Genomic DNA, 21,081 nt, shown 5'->3' with positions numbered 1-21,081 from the left:
GGCTTCTAGATAGCTTGCATGATAAATAATTAGTGCTCATCTTGTTTACTAGAATGGGATCAAGTGCTCATAATGTGTGGGTTGTTTACTCAGTATAAAATTGCTAATAAATAAAACACATATTGCAGCCCTTGAGGATGGGATTTTTTGTTTTAATCTAATCTGGGTTTTCTTTTTTGGGCAAGTATCCCATCTTGGGAAGAGGAACTTCCAGTGCAGCACAGAGACAGTCCTTAGTGGTGGAAAATTTCTCTTTCTGCCAGTGTGTAATTCTCCTTAAAATTTGTACTGTTCATCTTTGCTATCTTCTGACTGCACTTAATCTTTTACTTGTACATCTGCTATAAAAGTTTTAATAGGTATCTGCCTGTATTAATTTTTTTTATATGCTTTATCTTTTTTTTTGCACCGTATTTCTTCTCACGTTGCACATGTAAAAGGGAACAATTTATGAATACTTGTTTAAAGAAGAGAAGAAAAAAAAAAAACTTACGTACTAAATGGCTGTCCAAAAGGAGCATGCCCTTGAATAATGTGACTTTATACAAGGAGCATGTCCTTGAAATTGTGACTCCTTCACACTGGCAGCACTTGATACAAATTTGACATAGGCATATGTGCAGAATGTAGAGAGATATTACTAATGTAATATCTCCACATTGGTTCCTGCTGTGACTCCTTATGTAGATAAGAGCTACATGAGTTGCAGTACGCTTTTTTTCCCAAACAACAAATTGCATATATTTAAATTTTAGCCACAAACATATATTATATAGCAGTAATTTCTGCATTTCAGTAACTGCCACTAATAAACACTGTGGGACCATATGAACTGTGCTTCTTGCTACCAACTAAACAGAATATTGTTGAGATGGAATATCAGAAATGCAACAAGGAGGAATTAATAAGTCACAGCAGAAAGTCTCAGAAAATAATTTTATAAGGTACAACGAGCTTTTCTAAGAGTACTGGGCAACAACTATCCCCTGAACTGTTTAAGAAATTAGGTACTCTGACAACTAAGCTCAAAGTTAAAAAAAATCAGCAGAAAAGTGCTTTGAATTTCCTCAAGTTCATCTGTCTTGAGTGGCTCCTGGACTGTTCATCAGAGGAACTAAGCACTGCAATGCTGAAATGTCTTCTTTTCCATAGCAACTTACTATTAATGTGAATCTTTTCCTTTCTTGATAGAAAGATACTTATCTTACAGTTTTAGATTAGGGAACAAAGTTAAGGAATAGAATGTACAGAAGAATTTGGGTGCCTTGGCATCACAGTCTAAGCCAGGAGATAGATTAGACACACTTCATTTCCAGTATTTACAGAGTCAGGTGTGTATTTGTACAGGCCACAGGATAAATGAGATGGAAAATGCTACAGCAGGGGTGGGCTGTTTTAAAGATGCCATTTTTTACACACCATAATTTTGTGTTAGTTATTGAGTTTTAGGCTAATGCACCACTCTGAACATGATATTTCTGAACTTGCTCTGAAGATAGATGCCTGAAACCTATTTATTATTTCAAGCAGGGTTTATGCCTTTCATTCAAAGTGCAACTGCTGTGAAGTGCTGGTTGGCTTTTATCTTTTAAGGCAGCAGTGAGAGAAGTTAACTGAGACACTGGAAGAAATGTTTTCATAACCTTTCAATGTATGATAGATTCAAACACTTATGTCCCATATTCTAGAAGTTACCCTAGAGCTTGGTTAGATTAGAGACGGGAGTGGCAATGGAGAAAAATTTTAGCTTGACTCCCATTTGATGATTATATGGAATTATTAAATATTCATTAAGTGAGGGGGTGGGGAGGGGAAAGAAAGGAGAAACAAAAATAATCATGATGCAGCACTGGTTTTGCCATCCACAGATGAAGAGGGAAACCTCAGTTGCAGTCCCTGACCTAATTATTGTTTAAATATTTAATATTGTGTTCACTGGAAGGAAGACATGCACAGAAATTTTACCCCAAGTCTGTCTTCCCACGTAAATATTTGAACTGTCAGGCTTTTCCTGGCTGAGCTGTCTCTCGAACGTAGACTATGTAAAACATCCCCAGCAAGATTAAAATGCTTTGAACGTAAAGAAAGTAGGTTCATAATTTCTTCTCTTCCTCTCCTTTTCTCACCTGCACTGCAATTAGTTGACTTTTATGGTATGTTTGACTTGGAGGTAGTTCTGAACTTTCAGCATCCTGGATAAGTACCCCAACCACATACGCATAGAATTTAAGAAAGAAGGAGTTTGTGAGAGAGCAGAGTATTTAAATGTTTATACAGATTTTTTTTTTCATATATAAACTTAAATATATTTCCAAATTCTAGTCTGTTTCTATAACCAGCAGAACATTCTTATTCTCTGTAGATTTGGATAAGTTCCTTCCTGTGTTTAATAACAGTGAGTATCAAATCTGTAGCCTGCTGGTAGAGATGCCTTCTTTTCACCTTCAATGCAGACTTCTGCTAAATGAATGTTAAATGGAGTCAATAACTGGCAGTTGGGAAAAGAAAGGAACAGTAAATATTTCAAATGAAAAAGTTCAGAAGTGCATCATGTTATCAGGAGGCAAATATTCCAGATCATTTGAAGAGCTGGCTGTCTTGTGCATTTATTTGTAATGAATGATTCAGTTTTGTTAAGAGTCAGCACCCAAGGAGATGAGCAGGCTGTACTGTCCTGGAAATGTGTATCAGTTTATGTATGTTGTCCAGAATTTTTCAAAAATTCAGGAAGTCTCATAAATAATGGCAAGGGAACCAAGAGCACTCTTAAGGAAACCTTCACTTTTAATAGAAGACCTTATCTCATGCCCAAGGGTGGAATATACATTAATATGTTAATAATATAAATGTTAGGGCTAGAACTAAACATATTACATTATAATTACTGTCAGGTTGCTTCTAAAATTATACCCATTAACTTTGGCACTTTGAGTTGTAATAATTTTCTAATACAGGTTGTTTGAAATAAAATAACAGCCCAAGAGAAGAAGGTCTTTTTTTTGTTATTAGTTTTTCTCCAGAGGTTAAACTGGTGAAGGGTGGCTAACTGGAGTGTGGAAGGATTTCAGATGCTTGAGAGGGTGAAACAGCCCTCAATATGTCTTCCTCAGATGACCTGCCTGTATTTATTTTCTGCAAAGGACAAGAGTGCTTCCCAAATCAGTGTTATTTTAAAGGATATAATACTGTGTTGTATTATTGAAAGCTGTTTGTGTGATATGGGCACAGAAATTAAGGTTAGAAGTTAGATGATTGTTAAAAATTGCTTACATCATTTGTAGAATAGCATTTTAAAGATGTCCATATTTAAAGAAAATGCAGAGGGGAAATTATATTGGTGAGGCCATGCTATCATAATTTTTATATTTTGCTATATAAACCATTGTGTTTTTCTATATTAAACATGTAGTTTAATTAGCCTTCTGACATGGAGAGAACTGCAGATGCTTTTTAAATACATTTAGAAATAAAAATCAGTTTGTAATTGTCCTTGCCTTCCCCCTTCCTCTCTTTCCTCTTATATTTTTGCCTTCCTCATATTTTTTTTAAGGTATCATCTGCTTTCCTTTCAGTTTCCAGGAGAAACTACCTGAGGTACACAGTTCAGAGCCACAAAAGAGCAGCTAATCAGGGATAATCCTTGTTGAAAAAAACCTGTATGTGCTGGATATTAGCTTTTCTTCTCTATGCTTCAGGTCAGAGGTGTAAAAGGAGTCTTTTTGGCCAACCAGAAAATTGATGGGAAAGTTACGACCCTGATAACCTACAACAAAGGCCGTGACTGGGATTTTCTAAACCCTCCAGACATCGATATGAACGGCAAGCCCACCAACTGCAAACCTGTAAGTGGCTCTTTTGGTGTATCCTCCCTCTAAAGTGTGCAAGAATTATCTGCATGGTAGGATGTGCAGTAGTTCCAGCAGCCCAAGAGCTTTGTGCTGAGTTTAGCAGCCAAACTAGCAGGCAAATGTGCTTGCACTGCATGGGCTGTGCTTCCACAGGCTCTTAGTCCAGTCATCGTGTAGAGTGAGGAGTCAGGGCTTTCTGGTGCACTGCATTTCTTATTTGAGAACACTCTGACACAGAGTGTCATTTCTTGTATGTCAACCACACAATCCAGTTCAGAATAATCATGGCAGTCATTTGTGTCTGGATAAATGGGGCACATCATGTATCAAACAGAGATTACCAATAATTTTTCTCATTCCATCTCTCCATATTTTTGTTTCATAATAAACCAAGGTTTCCTGTTAAAGGGAACTCCTGAAAGTTGCTTGAAAATAAATACCATAGTAACTTGCATATAGTATTCCTTTCTTTTTGTAAGATATTATTTCTGTTTGTTTTGATGTCCCAAGTGCCCATAGTATTTTATTATTTGCAAGGCTGTACTGAAAACCTTATATTTTTCCCGCTGACTCTCTGCTCCTGGGGACTCAAAGCTCTGCATTGGTGGGCAAAATAAATGCTTCTAGTCCTGCCACTGCCAGAGCTTTACTCCCCATGGCAGAAGTGGAGGGCTGGAGCTGCTGGTTCCCTTTTGGAGAGTTCAGGGCTATGCTGCAAGGCTCCAGCCTGTGGGGTCTGGTGCAGCTCAATCTCAGATGAGTGGGACAATGGCAGTGGCAGCAGCTCCCAGGCAGAGCTGGCAGCTGGATTTTGGTAAAGCTCCTGGTCACATTGCTGTGAATAAAATGACCTTTGAGTGCACTGCACAAAGGGCAAGAAGCAGTAAGTTGCTTAGCAAAGAGACATGATGTGTCCTAAAGTCATTATGCTATTTTTCATACACTTTTTTACTAAAAAAAGGCATTTCAGCCCAAACAGTTATTTTTAATAATAATTTTACCATTTACCTGGGACGAGCAAACATGCAATACTTGTTGCTGTTAGTTAACATTTTAAGCAATTATTCTGTCAGAAGGGGTTTATATAATAATGCTGACTTCCTCGGGTCTGGAAATATTTTTGTTGAGACAGTGGCACACTATGCAGACATCACCAGAAACTCTTGATATAAAGTGAAGACTGATACTTCAGACTGGAATTGGGCTCTGTGGGAATCAGCCATTCTTTTTCTTTATGAAGACATACATTGCTGAAGCTGCTCCCTGTCTGGGCTTTCATTTAATCTAGGAGCATAACTGGTAGCAGTGATTTTTAAAACCTGTTCTCTGCTTCTTCCCCCACAAGCCTGATTGTTACCTCCACCTCCATCTGCGGTGGGCAGACAATCCCTATGTGTCAGGCACTGTGCACACCAAGGACACTGCACCAGGGCTCATCATGGGGGCAGGTAAGTGCCTGGCATTGCTTTTTAAGACCTGAAATGTGGCAGGAATTCTTTGTAGATCTAGTCTTTGTAAGAATACCATGCTAAAAACATTGCCAAAATAAGGCTTTCCTGCAGAATAATCCTTTATGATCAAACAATTCAATATATAAGTTAATGGAAGGCCCAGAGTTGTGTCTTAGACAGATCTGTATCAGTCATCTGGGTGCATTATGCTCTGCTCTGCTGTGCAGTACCTCCTTCCCCATTAATGTGGAGGTGTGGCGGTGGCTGAAGGACATGTCCTGCATTCTTTTACTCTGCAGACCCTCCAGCATCATGAATAACCCAGAAAAACTGATGGAAACAGTGGTCAATCCTTTGTTCTTTAAACCTGGATACAGAAAATTTGTCTTGTAATTTTTCTTAATTCCTTTCTGCCTAAAGAGAGAGGAATTGAAAGAGGCTGTGTTGGGAACAATGCTGGTTGTGGCTTCTCCATTATAACTTACATGTGGAGTCATGTCAATATGAAGTGGAATTTAATAAAGGAAATTCCATTACAGTGTTGAGCACTCATCAAGAAAAATACTCACATAACTCAGTTTTGCTTTGTATCTTTGTAATCTATCTATTCATTTTATTTAATCTTCTGTTTCTTTGTTTCAAAATTGTCTAAATGTTAATGATACTAAAAGATTTTTAAAATTGTATTATTTTATTCTTATGAATAAGAATTTATGGATTTAGGTGAAATGCACACATGTAGGCTTCTCTTTTCATAAAAGTGCATCTGTTTTTAATGAATAATGGCTTCTGCTTTATCTTACACTAGTCTCTGACAAACAGCTTACTAAGTTGAAAGTTTCCTCAGAATGTCAAGGTGAGAATAATTGGTGTTTAAAGAGAATGACAACTGCCAGTACTGGTAATTTTCAATATAACTGAAGACTTCAAGGTTTTTTGTAGAGAGAGTTTAAAGTATTTTACTGGAGACAGATCTACCTGGTGAAATGCTGCTCTGTTTTTGTTGGTACAAATCAGACTAAGAATTTATGCAATGCCCTTGTAGATAGATTCCTGATATGTATTCAGGTCAAACTTTATGAATTCAAATGTTTCAAAAAATATCTTCCATTTCAAATGTCTTCTTTTTTCATGAAAGCACTCAAAATGTGGGTTCTTAATTTTAGCCTCATTATATCATGTTTAAATGCCTTCCAGTAGTAAATTAATCACTGAGATTTAATTAGTCCATGATTCCTATTTAATTTTTCTTTTTCTTTGCACTGTAATCTGATGTGTTGAACAGATATTTGCAGAGATGTCAGGTTGTTTCCTTTTGTTTAGGGTTTGTAGATTTTTTTAAGTGCACTGTTCTCTGAGACTACATTAGGGAGGGCAGGTTGTAGAAGAGCATTTTGCCCTTAATGCCCCTCTAGAATGAGGTGACATTTTATCACTGTGACGTTGTCTGTGTGTCACTGTGACATACTCTGCCAGGTAGAGAACTTGTCAACAGCTTTCCTCAATGTGATCAGGAGGGAGTGGTTTTGATAACATCCATGAAGAACTGAACTAATATGTTAAATTTGACTTGCCTGTGGAGCAACCAGTAATATATTGGGAATGGTAGAAGGCACCCTTGCTCAGTTGCAAGCCACTTTGTTGTGAGCTACCTAAAAAGCTGGGAGAGGTTGTGTGAAAGTGGGAAAAATTTGAGTGCAAGAGAGTGCAGTGTGTCCATTTTCTGGTAGAAGAAAAACTTCTGTAGCTGAAAACAAAGCAAAGGCATCTATTTTGGAGCCTTAAAAATACTGTAAAGCAACTGCATCCCCTTGCCAAAAGATGACCTGAATCAACTCTCATTTTGACTTGCATTTACATTATTTGGATGCCCAGGTCATCTGGATTCAGTGCATGTGTTCAGTCTTATCTGGCAAACCTGATACCCTTGTAAACTTACACTTCTTATCAGAAATGCTTTGCATAGAGTGAGCTTGAATTTCCTTTGGCCTGATCCTTGAAACTGATAATCCTATATGAACCAACATAAGTATTAGGTTCTTGGTAGATCCAGGAATCAGATTATTTGGGCCACATCACACACTATTGGAATTTTACTGTTAGATTTAGGGAGAGCACATCTTCTGGAAATGACTGAAGATTATAAGACCCGTGAATGTCAGTTGATCACAGCATGTCTAGGAATCATCAGTGCCTTGTGCTGTAAAAAGCAAAATTATTCTTGGTGTGAAATAGGTAAATAATTGCCAACAGAGAGAGGGAATTATTAATACTCTGGCAAAATACTGTACAGTGACATTATTAATATGACTGTGTACAATTCTGATAATCAATTTTCAGGACCAGTGAGCAGGTGCTAAGAAGGTCTCTTTGGCAGTTGATGAAAATAGAGAATATTTACAAGAAACCCCCCCCATTAGATGAAAAACTAAAGGGCAATAAAGAATATGATTTTTTTTTCCCCTGGAAGTGTAACCATGGGGTAGAAACAAGTGATGCAAACAAGTGGATAAGAACTGGAAGTATGGTTCCAAAGCATAAGAACCCTATCGATAAAAAAAAAAAAAAAATCCCTTTAAAAAGTGGATTTTAGCTTCTTTCTGGGAAGCTTATACAACACAGCTGCTTTTGGTAATGGAAAAGCTATTCTGTGACTTAAGTACAGTTTTGATATGGAAAATGCTGGAAAAATCAGAGATCAGAGACTACTGAATATTGTTTTAATTTCAAAAAAGGAATTATTAACTGGTGAACTGCATTAACACCTAGAAAATTGGGAAAATGTAACATCTTTAATAAAATGATAAAATTGTATCCTTTTAAACTCATGTTTACAAATAAAATCCCCACTCTGTTAAACTTGCATAAATAGTTCTCAGGAACTCATATTTTTAGCTTATGTCTATATAAAAATTGTTCAGACAGAATATTAAATTTTGTAGCTCCATATGAAAGTGGTATTTTAAATAACTGCTTTGCTCTCTTTAAGAAATGCAATAGGATTTTGCATTTACATTTGATTTTTGTGCATTTTAATCTTGGCAACCACTTCTATTTCTCACAGCATCAGCTATGAAATGTGTGTCAATTGATGTGTAAATTTTTACTATAAACTTGCTAAGGACTTTTCTATGAAAAATGTTTAGAGAAGTGTAGCTTTTTCAGGTGCTAGTTTACAATAATTGCCTGCTTAGCTTCCAAGCCAGATGGCAAATCAAGCAAGCAGTAAATTCTGCACATTCACACAAATTGAGGAAGCGCTGGAGAAGTTCTGTTTACTTTTTCTCATATCAGGGCCAAATATAATTGCATACATTGTGGTGAATTTCCATCATTTTTCACAGAACACACTAGGATGCCTCTATCAAAAAAGGATAAGGGAACAGGGAGATGATTGAGCATTTTCCAGTACATTTTGGAGTGAACATCCTGAAATTCCTTTAAATTTTTTTGTTACATTCCTCAATTCTGATTCCCCACTCCCTCATCTGAACACACCTTCAACTTGCCAGGCAAAACTGTGTGTCTGGGAGATTTAAATACAAATTGGCTGTATGTTTGTTCTATACTGTGACTACAAGATTGCAAACCATGAAATTTTAACTTAGTGTGCATGGCCCAAGGGCATGTCACAACTGTATTAATTACCAGTAATCCAGGCAAAGCACATCTCTGTTTTTGGAGCAGGTGTCTGCCTGTATGCTAAATTTAAGTGATCGGAAAAGATTTTCCATATTAGAAGGATTATCTAAGCGTTGCATATGGGGATTACTTCTTCTTACTGTAAACATGTCCAAAGTCACATATAAAAATATGGGTAAACACAGCAATAACTAGCACGTAAAATATGTAAATTGACGGTATATTTTAAATGAAGTAATCTTCCATGTTTTTTGTGATCCAGTAAGAACCTGCCAAAATTTCTCTCTTGAAATCTGTATTGAGAGCTGTGTTTCCCACAGCTATACCACCTTTCCAGAGAACTTTGCTGGCCACCAGACATCACTGAAAAACATTGTTTTCTTTCACATCCCTCTGCTACCAGCTGCTAAACTGTCTTGTGCAGAGTTACAGAAAGCTTGGGGAAAAAGCTATGTTGAACAGTAGTTAGTCTGTATTCTAGTTTTTGGTACTGCCACCCTGCAAGGATGGAACACATGATTTTATGCAGTTACCTTAAATCAGCCTTTAGTCAGCACAAGTGAAAAAACAAAAGAAGATTTCATGTATACCAAAACACAGTTTGAAAAGGTTTCCAAGAATGCAAGTAACGGAAATGAAAAATTACTGTTGTTAATAAAACTGAAAAAGGCAGGCCAAAATGTTTCCCTTTGCTTCCTGAATAGAAGCAGTGTCAGAACATAACAGCAGAGAAAAACTGACTTAGGCTGATTCCATCTAGCAGAGTGTCCTGGCTGTGTTGGTGGCAAAAGCCTTTGTGAGAGTGTTTAAGGATAATTCAGGTGTGTATCATCCCCCAGGCATTAGAGAAGACACACAAATGAGTAATTTAGTAACAAAAAGAATACAAAATATTGTAAGTCAAATTTGAGAAATTTCTGTATTACAAACAAACTTGCTGAAACTCGATGGCAAACACTCTGTGTCGTGTCAGTGGAGTTTTCAGGGCACTCAGATCAGAAGTCATGTTAGAATGGTTCCATTTGTAGCTGTGGCTAATAAAGCCTTGGCATGGTTTAAGTCCAGCCAGCAACTACACATCACACAGCTCCTTGCTCACTTCCCCTCCAGGAGGGTGGGGGAAGGGGAATTGAGAGGGTAAAAGTGAGGAAACTCATGGATTGAGATAAGAGCAGCTTAAATAACTGAAATAAATAATAATAAATTGAAATGAAAAGAAAAATGAGAGAGAGAAACTAAATCCAAGAAAGAGAAGTAATGTAAATAAAAACAGTTGCTCACCTCCAACCACCTGGAGCCCAGCCTGTCCCTGAGCAATGCCCCTGCACCAACCTCTTCCCCAGTTTATTGCTGAACATGCTGACACATGGCCTGGAATATCCCCAGGTCAGCTGGGGTCACTTGTCCTAGCTGTGCCCATTTCCAGTTTCTTGTGCACCCTCTGCCTCCTCACTGGTGGAGTGGGTTGAGGAGCAGAAAAGGCCTTGACTCTGTGTAAGCACTGCAGTACTGGAAACATCTTTGTGTTGTCATCAACACCCTTCTCAGTACAGGTCTGAAACACAGCCCTGTACCAGGTGCTGTGAAGAAAATAAACTCTACCCCAGCCCAAACCAGCACATGCCTGCAGCTGATTCCCCATTCCAGTTGCAGTTACTTTTTCAGTATGAACTTGAGTTGCCTTCAGTGTATTAGATTACATTTACTTGCTCTCCCAGATGGATTTTGAGATCTAACACAGACCCGTTAACATGATAGAAAAGTTTTTGTGCTGTAGTGGCATGGCTGAGGAGTTACTGCAGATATTTACAGCTGCAATAAGAAGCACTGATTTTGGTGTGGCCCACCAGGCAAAGTAGCACACTGATATTTGGGGGGTGAGGTACAGTGCAAACACTTCAGGACTTGGTGGGAATGGTAATTAAACATTGTTGTCTTCCAGTCTTGGGCTGGGCATAATTGCTTCTTTCTCACCTTCTCTTGTCACTTGGTCACAGAGTCAGTTGTGCTCACATGGTATTGGCTGCCACACTTACACAAATATGTTTTGTAATTCTCCTCAGATATATCATGGAAAGGTTTAGAATTTCTCAGTTCTACTTAGACTGCTGTGGCTTTGCAGTTGTTTGTTTGCAGTGTTATTAATGTCAGGATTTTTTTGCATTTCATTTGATGTGAATTGGAGCTGTTGTAAAGGGGTTTATAGGGTGCCGTTACATGCACTGTGTTAAGTTAGCTGGTTTATCAGTAACACAACACTCTGCAAGGTAGCTAGAGCCTAAAATTATGCACTTTATTTTAAATCTCAAAAAGAACAAAATGCTCCAAATCTTTGAAGTTATTTTTATTAGCGTATTGAAAAATAAAGTTTAAAAATGTAACTTTTTAGCTAGAGAAAACTTATAGCTCTTGTGTCACACATGTTAAATAGAAAGGTTTGCTAATAAAAGTGGGGTAAGTTCTCTTGGATCTTTGAAGGACTTGGTTTTATTCCAGTTCTACATTTTCAGGCTAAGAGCTTTCAGAGTGGCTTTTCTGTGGCTTATAAAACTTATGCATCACTATGTGTTCCTGTGGAAGTTTCCTTCTGTCTGTCACATGTCAGATTTGGCTGCATGGGTGCTTCCCTCTTCACTTTGCAGGAGCCTGCCTGTCTCCTCTGGTGCTGCAGCTTTCCTTCTTTTGGCCTTGCCTGCTTTTTCTTTCTGAATTCACTGATGCTCTTTTTCAGCAGGCCATGGTCTGTGGTAACCACAGAACAAACTCCAACTGCACTGAGAAGTTTTATCCTTCCTTACAGAAAAGTGTAAGGCTTTTTTACCTAAAGCTTTTTTACATAAAGCTTTATGGCTTTTTTTTTTTTTTTGTTTTTTTTTTTTTTTTGTTTTTTTTTCCCTGCTTGAAGACTTCATTCTACAAAGTTTACAAAATTATGTCATATAATTGTGTGTCCCAAAAAATCTGGAAGTAGTGAAAGTTACAGCCTTCATTAATGCCACAATTAAACATTGTGTCAACAATCAGCAGGTCCTGCATGTACCACTTCTGGGCTTCCACCCTTGGCCCATGGATGGACTTTTTTCAAAGGTCAAACATCACTGAAGTCCTTTTTCCCAAAGCAGTGTCCCAGATTCTGTTCCTGTTGGCAGCAGTTGTGGTTTAGGCAGAATGAAAAGTCTGTGGAATTATAACTGAGCCCACCAACTCCTTTTGCTCTTTTACCAAGGAAAGGCAGTAAAGATAAAATCAGAACTAGGAGAACTCATGTCTTTCTTTTAGCAGAGGTGCAAGTACAATGCTGTTGCTAATGTCATTACTAAGTCAGCTGGATACAAAAAAGGCTTTTTAATGAAGCTGAGTAGATGCTGTTTTGTTTACAGAGTAATTTTCCATTAGCAAGGCAATTTACCACTGAGTTCTTTAAAGTGCAGATCCCTAGCAATACTCAAAATAAAGACCCGCTCATCCAAGTAGAATTCAGTAAGTGGTGAAAAGAGGTAGAATAAACAGCATTTATTCAGGAGCAAAACTAACACTGCATTCATTAAAATTATCTGTGTAAAGAAGAGTGTAGACTGACAGCAGTATGTTAGATTCTAGCAAGCAAATAAATATTTCTGTTTTCAGCTGTCCTATAGAAAACATTTTGTGATTAACTTCAGTAGCACAAGAATATGTCCATTTGCAGGTGATACAGCAGTGAAAAGTATAACAGAGTAAAGTAAGAATAGCAAAAGAAATTTATTTTGTATATGCAGTTTATCAAATCTTCCTTCCCTTCCTTCAGCCCTAAGAAGGTGATTTCTTATTCCTTTCTCCTTTTAGTGATCAGATTAATCTCAAAGTGGTTTTTGGGGAGAAAATATAACTGAATTAATGTGTGAAGCCTTCCTTTTGGAAGTATTTCATTTGGTTATATTCATGGGAGGTCTAGGTTAGATATCAGGAAAAGGTTCTTCACCCAGAAGGTGACTGAGCTTTAGAACAGCTCCCCAGGAAAGGGTCACAGCATTAAGCCTGCATGAGTTCAAGAAGCATTTGGACAATGCTCTCAGGCACATGGTCTGATTCTTGAGGTGTCCTGTGCAGGGCCAGGAGTTGGATTCAATGATCTTGGTGGGTCCCTTCCCACTCAACATATTCTATGATTCTATAACCAAGTAAATCTTTGCTGAATTATGTGATAAATGAGAGAATGTGCAGTGTCTTGGAAAGGTGAAAAACCCAAGAAAAGCCCAAGAATGGGAAGTGGCATCTTCTGAACTGTTAGATGTAATTTAAAGGAATTAACTGACTCCTATAAATTCCCTGTTTCAATATAAATGTTGCAGTCCTGTCTAGGATGTATTTAGGGGTAAATGATGTAGAGTTATCCTATTAGTGAGTGGAGCACATGCACCTTTGATGGTCTAAATAGTGTGTATTTTGGGCAGCGTGTATTTTGGGCAGTGGGTGCTGTCGTTCCTCTTGAGAACCTTTCAGCGCCAGTAAGCACACTCTGTATAAACAGATCTGGTTTAGTGGTTAAAGGACAGTTATTTATATAACACACAAGTGAAATTTCATAGTGCTGTTCTAATCTCAAGTGTTTTCTTTCATCATCTCTTCTGCTTAAGAGGATTTGATAATTTTCATCTTATTTCTACTGTGACAACATGCAAGCCATATATTTAAGTCTAAGTCCCCAGGAGGATATTGTTTAGAAGGAATATTGTGCCATTAATGATTCTCCCCTAGAACATTAAGCTGCCTGATGGTTTAATAATTTGCTATTTGAAGAACTGCATGTTAAAAGATGGAGATCTATTTGGGACTGCATCTGCTCCCCAAGTTTAACACTTCTGTTAACTTTGAATTCAGTTAAATGAATTCTCCTCAGTTCTATTTGTCAATATATTAAGTAATTTTCTGCTTAATATTTAGGTAAATCAAATAATTCTTCTTTCAATTATTTTGTATTTACTCTTTTTCAAAAGCCCTGTCCCATCTTTTTGTGTTGCATATTACACCGGATTCTAGTCTAGCTACCTCTTCATCAAGTTTTAAAGACAAAGTATTTCATTTTAACAGTTTGAGTTCAATGTGAATAACTTTACCGAATGTTATTAATGTTTAAGCTTCTGAGTTTACGGGTGTTTCATTCTTACATCTTAAATACTTGTTGTTTCATAATAAATTTTCAGCATGCAGCAACAAAACTAAAATGTTGCTCTGATTTCTGCCTTTTGGTATTAGAATCAAGCCTCATTGCTTCCACCTCTGGACAACCTAGCAATGGAAAGGAAGACTTTGAGATTGTACATATGTGTTTTTAAAGGATTTTGCTGGTTCTACCAGAAATGAAGTAAGCCTGTTCAACTATGTTTAGTTCTTGCTCTGACCTGGAAACTTGTTACACAGACTGGCATCAGGACTACATCCAATCTCTCTTGCTCATGTGGATGCAATCCTTGTTTTCTCCTCTTTTGTGGCAGGTAACCTGGGGTCCCAGTTGGTTGAGTATAAAGAAGAGATGTACATAACATCTGACTGTGGGAACACGTGGCGTCAGGTAGGAGGCATAAATCATCAAAGGAAACTGGAAATAATTGTAATGTACCAAATGTGATGAATTATGTAATGCTTAACTAATCTTTAGATACTCACTCTTTTGAAGGAGGAGGTATTATTATCTCCGGTTTGCTTGGAAACTAAGAGATTAAGAAGGTGATTTTCTAAGACTCAAATTGATCAAGCTGTCAGGTTCTGCTGAAGTTCAAATATTTTGGTCTCTTTAAGGATCCTATAAGTATCTTATGCAAAAAAACATAGTGTCTGTTTAGGTTTTTAATAATGTAAGTAATCTTCCTATGCTAATGATGAAGTGGACTTGTACTAGATCCTGCAGTAAAAACATTCTGAGCTATAAGACATAGCTCAGGTACAAGGGCAAAAATTCTTCTGCTTCATAGTCTGAAATCTGTTACTAAAGCATAAACTTTTTCTTCATTGAAACTGAGACAGTGAGAAGATATTTTCAAAAAATAATAAAAATTTTGAAGTCTTTTGGCATGATTTAATAAATTCATGGACTACAAATACCAAAGTGTTAAAAAGAGAACAGTGAGATCATAATTCTCCTTGAATTCTGAATGGATTTTCTTCCACTGACTAGTGTCAGTTCAAGCATTTCACCTTTCTCGTGTGTTGTTTCCTGAGCTGCTCTGTCTCAGTGTGGTGGGTTTGCCACAGGTGCCCACCAATCTCTCTCTGTCACTGCTCTCCTCAGCTGGACAGGGGAGGGAGAATATAATGAAAAGCTCATGGGTTGAGATAACAAGGGGGAGGTTGGTCACCAATTGCCATCACAGGCAAAACAGACCTGACTTGGGGGGTACTTATTTGATTGCCAATTACTAGCAGAGTAGGATAGTGAGAAATAAACCCAAATATTGCAACAGCATCTCCCTACCTCTCCCTTCATCATGGGCTCAACTTTTCTCATTCATTCTCTACCTCCCCACCCTGAGCCACACAGGGGGATGTGGAAGGGGGCTGTGGTCAGTTCAACACACGTATCTTTGCTGCTCTTTCCTCCTCACAGGGAGGACTCCTCACACTTCCCCTGCTCCAGTGTGGGGTCCCTCCCACAGGAGACAGCTTTCAATGAACTTCTCCAACATGAGTTCTTTCCATGGGCTGTAGTTCCCCATGAGTTCTCCAGAGTGGCTGCAGCGCCTCAGGAACAGGCTGCTCCAGCATGGGTCCCTTGTGGGATCATAAGTTCTACCAGCAAACCGGCTCCAACATCAGCTTCCTATGGAGTCACAGCCTCCTTAGGCATCCACCTGCTCCAGTGTGGGGTCCTCCATGGGCTGCAGGTGGATCTCTGCTCCATCCTGGACCTCCATGGGCTGCTGGGGCACAGCTGCCTCACCATGGGCTGCTCCAGGGGCTGCAGGGGAACCTCTGCTCTGGCACTTGGAGCACCTCCTTCCCCTCCTTCTGCACTGACCTTGGTGTCTGCAGGGCTGCTCCCCTCTCATATCCTCAGCTCTTCACTCCTGCTGTAGTTGCTGTTGTGCACTTAAATACATAATTCCAAAGGCGCTACTGCTGTCACTGATTGACTCAGCCTTGGGTTGTTGAGTCAATGGACCAGTGGCATGTCCATCTTGAAGCTGGCTGGTGTTGGCTGTAGGATGTGGGAAAGCTTCTCTAGAAGTGTCTAAAAGAAGCCACCCCAGTGGACTAAACTGCTACCAAAACCTTGTGTGCAAACCCAATGCACTCAGTATAGGGATATTTTCTTTCTCTATATATGTATATAGCAATAATACACAATATCATATAGATTCTACTTATAATATATATCCAGGATTAAAAAAAGCAGCCTCAAAGGACCAAAGTGTTTTGAAAAAATAATTTAATTTCAGTTAAAATAGTGTTGTAGTGTTCAGCTGAAATGAAATTTATTTTATGAAATGAAATTTTTTTAATGTTATTTTCTTAGAACCATTAAGTGTGAAAATGTTCTCAGTAGTGTTACTGACTGAGCTTGGGGAATTTGAGGTTCAAAGAGAAAAATACAGACAGTTTCTTATATTGATATTGTAGGGTTCCATTAGTACTCCACAGAGTACTTTAAAAAGAATTGGGTTATTTTTGTAATGATAATATCCTTTGATGTTTAAAAGATAAAATTTTATACCAAATTCAGTCTTGAAATCTAGCATACAATAAATAGGTGTTTAAATGCAAAAGCCTTTCAGGATTTACAGAGGGTACTGTGTAGAGGCCTCTCATAATTTCTTGTCAGCATTTGCCAAAGTTTGCCATAGTTTTTCTGGGGTAAAAAATAAGAAGAAAAGAGGAATGAGATCAAATTCATGTTTTCACTGCTTTTTATTTGTAGAGACACACGGGTAAATGAAATGTGCTACAATTTGACCCTAAGGTGCCTAATTATGCTGTAAAATAACCACAAACTGATCCCTCATTATGACAGTCAAAATGGCAAACAGCATTGCTAGCTTTATTTTAGTTGAAACTCCCATGAAGCCCTTGAAAGAGCTTACTCAATTCTAATATTTGTGATCAGAATGAAAATGTAGATTATTTTATGTATTTCATCGCCTCACTGTGCACAATTAAACAATTCTTCCAGAGGACAGCAGCACATTTCCTTTCTCTGCTGGAGTTCTTAGAACAAAAGTGAAGGCTTCAGTCAGGTGATACAGGAATTTAGATAATTCAGTAAATTGCAGGTCTTGTGAGCTGGTGAAATCCTGTGCTTTGGCACGACACTTTGTCTAAGTCTCTACCTTGGAGACTTTGTAGTTGTCATGAGTGAGGGTCTGGCACCTTTCTCACAAGCTCACATGATGTTGCTGAGCTGTGTACAGAGGAGAAGAGGAGCAGTCTGTGCTTGTGTATGGAGACAGAGAATGAAGAAAAGCAAACATAAGAGACTTAGGGGAAAATGTAGTGCAAGGAATTAATTAAACCTTTCTTGTAATAATAGCAGTATTGGTTCATAGGACTGTGGATTATAGGACTGTGGGGAAGGTCAAAGATCCTGTAATTCAACAGTGTGCTCTGAGACAGCATCAAACCTTCCATAGCCTGCATTTGATGTGGTCATATAAGGGTTCAGGAAGACTTACCTATAAACACAGCCAGAGTTCATAGACAGAAATGAATGCCTAAATAAGAGGTTTTGAAATTAAGTAAATTCTAGTGATAAATGGAAATGTTTGGGAAAAAAATCAGAAGGTTGGTGAGAAGAACTGTAAAAACGGTCAAGTGATGTGCAGTTGAGGTGTCAAAACCCACATATATCATACTATTAATTTTTTTGTACCTCTGTGTTGGACAAGTCAAACATCTGTGTTTAGATAACATAGGCCTGTGACAAAGGCACAGTATCAAACATGGCTGAGATCCCTGCCCTGCTGCAGCAAAGACCAAAGCAGAGTGGTAAATTACAACAGTGCAAACCCCTACAATACGGGGGACTGGGTGATCCTCTGGCATGGATTCAGCTCTGCAGTGTCTGCATCCCCACTGGTATGTCTCTGACCAGGTGCTGCTTCAGGGCTCCCTTGCTTGACCAGATAATGAGGATAAATTTATTATTGCATTTCATCTGTGGTTTTGTGGTTGTTCCTGCATCCTACCTGTGTCAGCTCAAACAAGAAGCACAACCAAGAATTGTTGTTATAAATAATCACAATACCACTTGTGCTGGTTCCAGTTGTTCTTCTACCTTTCTGTTGCGTAGCTGAGCTGCTTGTTGGTATATCTCGAAACCATCACTCTTTGAGGAAAACTGAAAATTGTGGCTATGTACTGTACAACATTGCTCTGTAAATAACAGCAGTGCTTTAGGAGCTGATTGGAAAGCAGCTTAAACATCCATGCCATGAACTGGACTGTAGAAGAAAAGAATCTCACCTTGGCATTATCATGAAATATGTGGGCTTAGAATCACAGAATCATTAAAGTTAGAAAAGACACTTAAGTTCACTAAGTCCAACCATTAACTTAAGTGCCAAGTGGACCAGGAAGATATAGGCTAAGATGAACTCGTTTATTTGAAAGGTTTTTCTGTCTATTATACCAGGAAAACAATATAATAAATGTGTTAATGAACATGAAATGTTAGGGTACTCTGTTAAGTGCTAAGGATTACCTTATGTATACGTATGAGTGTTTTTATTTTAATACTAATTTCTGTTCACAAGTCTGATTGTTGTTGTTATTTCAACAGCATCTGTTACAATACTGTACTTGAAATATAGCAAAGTATTTATGCAGCAAAGAGTAAGAGGAAGGTCTGGATTTCAAAGAAAATGGTATAAATAAAAGGAAAAAGTCAGCAGTAATAAACCTTTCACATTTGATCTGCTACCAGAGTAGCTCTTGCAGCAACAAAATGTTCAGCAAAGATAATGAGGTTACACAGAAAGCCTTTTGGATGTCTAGAAGCTAAATCTAGATCTCTGGAGCTTTAGTCTGGTGGTTTTTTGTTGGAATATTATTTATCTGTGTCAAATCCTTGTGTATCAAAGCAACTTGAAAAACCTTCAGTTAAGTGAGAATACATGTTTTCCTGCAGGCATCTTAGGAGATAGATGGTAACACTCCTAAGCACAACAAAAAAGGATGTAATTCCAGCCTTTCAACCCTGGGAATGTCCAACTGGCTCATTCTGTGTAGAAAAGCTTCTGTTTCCAGATTTAAATTTAGTAATGGATATCACCTGATGAAATAAAAACGTAATCTCAGGAGTTTTTGTTTATTCTTGCAACGTCTGTATTGCAAAGTAAAATTGTGTGGCATATATTTCTCTAGAACCACTTAAATATGCTCTCACTGATTTCATGGAGCTATCCCAATTTCTTCCAACAGATATTCTGGCCTGAAATAGCTGCTGAAGTGTTGGGACAGATGTAGGAAGAAAAGCATTTAGAGCAGAAGGAAGAGGATAGAATAGAAGTTGATATTGTGATTATAAAGCACAAAACGTGCACAAAAAAAATTACAGAAATAGGTTATAAAAATCTTTTTCTGTAGTGGCTGGCTCGTAGTAAAGATCAGAATAGATTTATTGCCTGCCTTAGTGGAGAGATGTATATCAGAATTTGTAGCCTGCTGTGAACTCACATATCTCATATCTTCATAGGTCTGAACTTCATCTCTCACACTGGGACCACCTTTGCCTCGATCCTTTGCAAACTGTTTGTCTTGGGGTTTTTTACCAGAAAGTAGAGATAAATGTTTACTTTTGTGATAAACAGGCATGAAACTGTTCATTCTTTTCAATGTATTGAAGATGAATAATTGTTTTCATAAGGCTTTCATACATTTTGTTTATAAAAAGTTTGAAGTGAGTGTGTGCAAGAAGAGCATGAAATAACAACTTCATTAATATGCCTGTAATGTGTGCTCTGTGCTTTATAGTGTGCTAAAGCAGGGTTATTAAAATGCTATGTGAAGACCTACCCTGGTGCTTTTCTAGGGAAGGCTGATTTGCATTAAGTGGTGCAGGTATCAGCTTCCTTTATCTTTGGTGCTGAAGCTATGGGAGACTTGGTGTCCCAGCACATCCTGTTGCATTTTGGTTTGAGGGAAAGTTCAAACAAAGTTTAGAGGAGGATCAAAACTCTGCTTGCTTATCTGACTCCAGCTGATCTCATCCTTTTGAAGTGCATCTAAAATTCATGTCTGTCCTTTACTGAATTCTCTTCTAAAATATGCAGCTGGGGGAATGAGTAGGTTTGACTATCAATGCCTCTTATCAGGGTTTTGCCTGTAAACTGGCAACACTGAAAAACTGATCAGACACTTGAAGCCCTAGGATTCCCATAAAATATGTTCTTACTAGATCAGAGGAAGACTGAGTTCTCAACCCAAATTAAATGCTTCCTATTTTTGAAGTAATTGTGAGTGTGCTGTAAGATATTTTCACCCCAGCTCCAGCTCAGTCTTTCTGAGAAATACTCTAAATGTAGCATTTCATTTTGCCAAAAGAAGAAAATAATTTAGTATTGTCAGTATTTTTTCATTTACAAGGCAAAGTAAAGCTAACCTTTATTGTTTTCACCTTTGCTTTGTCAAAGCATACGGAAGACTGCATGAAGGCTAAGTGTGTATAATTCTCACATATCACTTGGTTTTGTGTTTAATGAAGTACAGAGGTTAATAACAAAAGTAAATACTGTCTTAAAAAGATTTTAGATGGAAAACAGGAAAGGTGCTTTTATTTTAGCACTGCTGATAACCTCTAGAAAAGGAATTAAAATAATTTATGATGTTTTTAATCCTTTACACCATTAAATAAATATTATATGTATCTTGGTTCCAAACTCACAGTGGTCTCCATGGGACATCACATAATATTTGAAATTAAACTCACTGACACTGGAAATGCAGAAAACATGCTTGCACCAATTATTTCACATTCTGTAGGTTCTGGGGAATATGTGAGATAGTCACTGACAGCAGTACTTTTCCTTTTTTTCTTAGAATTAGACTACAAAGCATTTTATTCTGCAGGATACACAGACTATGGCAAACACTGAAGTAAGGTGATGGGTCACTTGGTGATATATAACAGGAAGGAATGCAGAATGCATACTATGGGAAATATAAGCTTG

At 37.9% G+C, this 21,081-nt stretch overlaps 1 protein-coding gene across 1 annotated transcript in view; it reads left to right on the top strand.

The window, feature by feature from the left end:
* The window catches only part of SORCS2 (sortilin related VPS10 domain containing receptor 2), a 353,545-nt gene that overhangs the window by 280,205 nt on the left and 52,259 nt on the right, over positions 1 to 21,081 (top strand). Inside the window, exons 9-11 of the mRNA XM_041459356.1 lie at positions 3,696 to 3,842; positions 5,194 to 5,296; positions 14,416 to 14,492. Of these exons, the coding sequence (XP_041315290.1) occupies positions 3,696 to 3,842; positions 5,194 to 5,296; positions 14,416 to 14,492 (327 nt within the window). The remainder of the gene's footprint in view (positions 1 to 3,695; positions 3,843 to 5,193; positions 5,297 to 14,415; positions 14,493 to 21,081) is intronic.

The sequence above is a fragment of the Pyrgilauda ruficollis genome, unplaced genomic scaffold, assembly GCF_017590135.1.
Source record: "Pyrgilauda ruficollis isolate IOZ18807 unplaced genomic scaffold, ASM1759013v1 scaffold1, whole genome shotgun sequence".
Taxonomy (NCBI): domain Eukaryota; kingdom Metazoa; phylum Chordata; class Aves; order Passeriformes; family Passeridae; genus Pyrgilauda; species Pyrgilauda ruficollis.
Note: the sequence above shows the minus strand (reverse complement) of the source record. Positions and strands in the feature narration are given on the sequence as shown.